This window comes from Acanthisitta chloris, unplaced genomic scaffold, assembly GCF_000695815.1.
Source record: "Acanthisitta chloris isolate BGI_N310 unplaced genomic scaffold, ASM69581v1 scaffold24216, whole genome shotgun sequence".
NCBI classification, from domain to species: domain Eukaryota; kingdom Metazoa; phylum Chordata; class Aves; order Passeriformes; family Acanthisittidae; genus Acanthisitta; species Acanthisitta chloris.
The window spans coordinates 340-5,904 of record NW_008677894.1 but is presented as its reverse complement, the minus strand read 5'-3'; the positions used below and the strand labels follow the sequence as shown (position 1 = coordinate 5,904).

The 5,565-nt window shown below is 47.5% G+C and overlaps 1 protein-coding gene across 1 annotated transcript; it reads right to left on the bottom strand.

Annotated features, from left to right (window-relative positions):
* Window positions 1-2,853: 2,853 nt before the first annotated feature.
* On the bottom strand, window positions 2,854-4,693 carry MAFK (v-maf avian musculoaponeurotic fibrosarcoma oncogene homolog K). Its single transcript, XM_009076698.1, has 2 exons — window positions 4,617-4,693; window positions 2,854-3,416 (listed from the first exon to the last, which is right to left on the bottom strand). The coding sequence occupies exons 1-2, from the start codon at window positions 4,650-4,652 to the stop codon at window positions 2,982-2,984; spliced, it is 471 nt and encodes a 156-aa protein (XP_009074946.1). The 5' UTR covers window positions 4,653-4,693; the 3' UTR covers window positions 2,854-2,981.
* Between the last annotated feature and the right edge of the window lie 872 nt (window positions 4,694-5,565).

Genomic DNA, 5,565 nt, shown 5'->3' with positions numbered 1-5,565 from the left:
ATATTTCTCTCTCTTTAAATATTTCCACGTGGTCCTTATGGATATCCAATATGGATTACCTACCATGGCTATGGTATCAACAGCTTTAACAACACCCAGGCCTCTTGTTCTTTATCGAGTGACCAGAGAATTTAAGTGTCTACCAGCACTAAACTAGCAATCACTTGGACAAGCCTTTGGCACCCTTCCAAGAACTGGAAAAAACAAGAAATACTTGGCCACAAGGGAAGTGCCACATAAAGATATGTTTCTCAACTCATTCCAACAGCAAGAAGACCCCAAGGAACAAAGTTCGACCTCCGTCCTGTCCCCCTCGGTGAGACTGGTCTGATTTCCCTGGTAGGAAAGCCAGGCAAGGGCAGCCAGAGGGTGTTCCTATCTAGCCAGGAATGTTATGGAGCTCTGGAGCTGTTTTAAAAGACTGGAAGCATTTGGGCATTTTCAAGTCAACTGGCCTTTTTCATTAAAGTTTTCATTTAAAGCCCCAACAGTGCCAGGAGTCTCCATTTTGCCTGTTTTTGGAGGCACCTGTAAGGTCTGGGAAAGTTTCCAATGTCTGTGAGCTGGAGAACATGAGAGGACCAGGAAATGACAGTAACATCTTTCTCTTCCTCAGCTTCTGCTGTGGGAGTCAATAACTGGTACTGATACACAGGACATCGATCTGCCTGTTTGGAGATAGGGAGGGAGTGGAGGAGAAATGAGGTAACGCTAAGTGTCATCCAAACTCTACATGTTGGAAAATCACCCAAAGGAAACTCCCTGCTCCCTTCCATAACACGTGGATCTGGCAGGGGGAACGAGCCTTCAGAAGCGTTTCACTGACACCCTTTCTGGCTCAGTAAGGTCACGGATGTCGATGTTGAGGACTGAATGAGAACCAAATCTGAGGTTTCTCTTTTCATTAACCTATTTCACAAAGGATCCTCCTGGGAAATCCAGAGACTCCGATGACAAGGTGAAAAAAAAAGAAAAAGCAAGCTAACAACTTCTTCCAAAGACAAGTAGGGCTTCACTAAGTTTCTACCAACTTACTGCCATTCAAGGCAAGACAAAGCCTCAAACAACAAATTATACTGGGTGTCAGATGCCAGTTCACTGTCTCCTTTCCAACAATGGTGGCACTTGATTATTCTCTTTCAGTCCAAAACACTCATGAATTCTCCGTGATCTTTGTTTTCTATTCTGGAGCCCAAATTCTCTAAGCTCTTCTCCTCACCTTAAACTTCAGCAATCTCATTCTCTTCTCACCTGTGTGACAACAGGCATCGTCCATTCCACAAGTCTCTGACCTGCCCTACGAAACTCACAGTCCCTTTTTTTCCTACTTCAAAAAGAAAAACAAAACAACAACAAAACACACAAACACCAACATAGCTATTTTTTTTTACAGTGACCTGGAAACATTCGTCTTTTCAGCGCTGCTGCGCGACAGCGAAATTTCTCCTTTCGACTTCCCATCTCCTGCCCATTGCCAAGCCAGAAATCCCTCTCCCAAACCACTGCTCAGAGCCATACAAACGACTTCTCGATCCCAATTCTTCCATCGCCTACACACACACCGATTTTCCATCCTGCCCTCCGTGTGCCTCTCGGGATAATTCGCCCATTTGCAAGAGAAAGCGTCAAGTTTCAGGGTCACATTCACACAGGTTATCTGAACACTGAGGGTTGTTCACTGTACTCTTTGGATCCCAAATTCAGCGTCTGATGTGCTACGGAGAGGAAAAGACACTTCCAGCTCCTATCTGACCCCCCCATAGCCCTTCTCTGGTCATCAAGGACTGGCGAGCGCAGCTCTCCAGCTAGGATGCTCATTGCTAACTTACCAATGCTCTTGTCACAGAGGAGACTGTAACTTCTCTCCTCCTGTCTGAACGCTATTGCCCTCTAGTTACACTTCAGTGCTTTAAAAACATCCTTCCAAAATACTCTGCACAAACCCCTTCTCATAGTGCTGATCCCAGCAGAACTGTCCCACCTTCTCTCACAGCTGGTTCTGCCTCCACCACTAATACTTGCAGCATTTTTCCTCCTCATCTCCCCTTCTCCTCCCCATCACACAGCTCTTCACAGCATTTACTGTGCCTCCCTCCCTTAAGCTTCAGGGAATCCAGGAAAAAAAAAGCTGCTACTTCAAAACTGCGCATCATTTGGAAGAAATAAACTGCATAAATATACCCAATTCACAGGCACACCTTTGGGAAGGAGCTATTGGGAAACTTGGGCTTGGAATAAAGGAGGCTGTGATGTAGTTTTTACAGGCCACACAGGTAATGGGGCATATTAAAATATGTAAAATATGTATTTTCCCATATTTTAACAGCATGGATTGAAAACAAAAGGTTATCCCTAATGGGTGTGGTCAGACCCAAGCATTAGTCTCCATCGTCCTCCTGCTCCCATCCACTCATAGCAGGATGAAATCAGATCCAAGATGCCTATATCCCTTCCCTCAGAATATCAGATGGAAGTGGGGAAGGTAGGGGAGACCCTTCTTACAGGGAGTAGGAGGCCACTAAAGGAAACTCTTTTTCCCATACATTCATCTCACATCATGATTTCTACGGTCCATCTGTTTCCTGGCTCTTGAGCATCATTCACGAAGACTCCGGAGGCTCCTCAGATATCTTCTCCCAGCTGGAAAGCTGCCCACGGCTGAGAGGGGTTTGGGAAGGCAAGGGGAAGGAGGAAGCAGATCTTGCAATTTGCACTGCATACAGAGCTCAAATCCTGGACACAAGAGGTTGATGGAGCCACTGAGTCCAGACAGAAGCAGCCAGTTAAGTTCCCTTTGTAGGAACCCTTTGGGTTTGTTTTTCTCTTTTCTTTTGTTTCTTTTTTTTTCTTCTATTTTTTTGCACTTTTGGAAGAGAATTCTTAAAATGCCAATTCTTGACGTGACCAAGGACTCCGGAACAATGCATGAGAGCCTTATCCCCTCCCCTCTGAAAGGCTGCTAGTTCCCCCCACCGAGGGCACTAGGACGCTGCTGAAAACGGCACAGAACTGGATGAGATTTCGGCTGATTTCACAATGGTGATGACACTGGTGGTGGCAACTTTGGTCGGGGTAATAGGCCCTCGCGCCACAGTACGAGCAAAGGTCTGGAGTGCTTCGTACTTGGAGCGCAAGGCATCCAGCTCTAGCTTCATGCTGCTGTTTTCTCTGGCCAGCTTCTCCACCTCTTGCTGCAGCTCAACCCGCTGCCTCTCGAGCTCCTCTTTCTGAGTCACGCGCTTGATGCGGCAGCTGGCAGCGTAGCCCCGGTTCTTCAGCGTGCGTCTCCGCTGCTTCAGACGGATGACCTCCTCTTTGGTGAGACCCCTCAGGTGCTGGTTCAGCTCCCGTACAGACATTGACACGAGTTCATCATCACTCAGCACTGGGGCATTCTCTCCTGACTCCTCCTTTACCTGCAAATACCAACAGCACAGGGGTAGCAGCAATCCTACGCGAAGGGATGTTCTGGACAGCGAAAAGAGAAAGGCCACCCCGCAGCAACATGACAGTCCCAGCTGGAAAACACCCTGGAAGTGCTGTAGAGGGGACAAACTCTGCTAAAACATCTGGGTTAAACATGGCAGAGATCTGAGCACTGCTGTCATCTGGGTTTGGGCAACCCTCTTAGGTCAGAGAAAGCAGTGAGCCTTACATGCCCAGTGGGAACCCAACAGCATGATTTTCAAAGAGATAAATGTAATGCAGGCTGAAGTCCTCTGTGCTCCTTTGTCAGAACCCAGAATTCACACTGAATGCTGAAGATGACACCTTTTCCCAGCATTATGCTGGGACACCAGTGCAGCATCTCAAAAGCAGAATAGCCACTTGTATGCAGGGCTTAATTCAGCATTTTGTGGCTTTTCATTGAAGATTTTGTTCACTACTTGAATGAGCAATCAACCCTGCTTGGCTTCAAGGACACAGCCTGATTTGGTTTTGCTGGGGCACAGGCCAGACTCAGAAGTTACATGAGAAAACCACCAAGGCCTTGTGCTGTTTCTCAAGCAGGTCTGCCACCTTTATTTTCAGAATCATAGAATCACTTAGGTTGGAAAAGACCTTTAAGATCATTAAATCCCTAAGTTTTAAGACAATATCCTTTTGTCTTTTCATAGACTGCAGGACATAAGAGAATGAAGAGCTAAAAGACTGGAAAGAAATTTCACCAATGCATGCACAACCCCATGCACATCATCCATCAACCATCATCATGCTGGTATGTCTGAGGCATTTACTGCCTTGTGGATTTGAGAGACACCAGCTGAAAATGTCTTTTCCCCAGTGCTTCCCAGTCCTGAGAGTACAAGTACTTCATTGACAAGCCTGGAAGCACTGGTTTCAGGATGCTGCCAATACCTGCTATAGCCAGAAGTCTCTTGGATAGCTGCTGGAATACTCCAGCCTTCAAACCATCCCAGAGACCAAACCTCTTTCTGGGTTTTGCCAGCATTCTTCTACCCTAACCTTTCCTGCAGATAGTGGGAAATTGTATCAGCACCCATTTGTAAGAGTCTCTTGGAATGAAAAAGAACAATGATGTAACACCAATGCTGCACAGTTCCACAACAGCCTCCCCTGCCACCCAGCACCACCCACTCGGCCTTCTTCCCTACCTTTAATGCCTTGTTCGGTTTGGGATTAGTCGTCATAACCTGAGCACAGTCTTCCGGACAAAACTGCTCAGAAATTGCAACTGGAAAAACAAAACAAGATTTCCTGGTTAATCTCAGTGGTGAAGCCAGGAAGAAGACACCCAAACCCTCAACTCAACCTCCACGACAAGAAGTGACAACAGTTGTTTGAAGCACTGCGATGGATTCAGACATCAGTTACCACATTCAAATACGAGAAAGGGAAATTTGCGTTGACAAGTGCGTTGCTTTTTAACGCCAAATACCTCATCTTTTGCTATGAGCTACAACGAAATCCAGCAGGGAATACAGGGCAGGGGAAGGACACCCGCTCGCATCTGTAAACAACAGCCACAGCAAGCACCACACACCGCCTTGCCATGTGCCACCCCTTCCCAAGGGGAGCACAGAGCGTGGCCTCCCAGGCCCCGGCACTGCCTCACCTCCCTCCGGAGGAATCCCAGACGCTCCAAATGGTCTATTAGGGACTGAATTAAGAGTTACCTCCGCTCATAAAAGGCACTGAAAAGCCACAAGACAACAACTCCCTTCATTCTTGTTTTGATGATTATTAACCCGGCTCGAAATGGAACCAGCAGCCGCGAAAGAAGCTGCCTGGTTTGTAACCTGCTTCCAGCGCTGTCCCCACCCAAAGGAGATGCTACCAGAAAACCCAAACAACAGAAACAAAAGCCCCTGATAACAAAGCCAGGCAGGAGTTTGCTTCTCCCAACACACCAAGACTGTTGCTTCCCGATCCTCCAGCCTCAGGCTGTGAGAGCCAACCTGCTTGATATTTCTCGTGACGTGGAGGCATGTCCATCGACAGACAGACCATCCCCTGCCGCGACGCTGCCCTTCACTCTCACCTTAGCTGGCGGCTACACCCCTTCGACCAGCGCCTTGCAGAAAATCCACCCGCACCCTCTGC

Bases quoted from the DNA above. Each gene is read 5' to 3' on its own strand.
- MAFK (XM_009076698.1), bottom strand. From the start codon at position 4,652: ATGACGACTAATCCCAAACCGAACAAGGCATTAAAG. The intron at 3,417-4,616 runs GTAGGGAAGAAG...TGGTATTTGCAG, and splicing joins AACCGAACAAGGCATTAAAG to GTAAAGGAGGAGTCAGGAGA.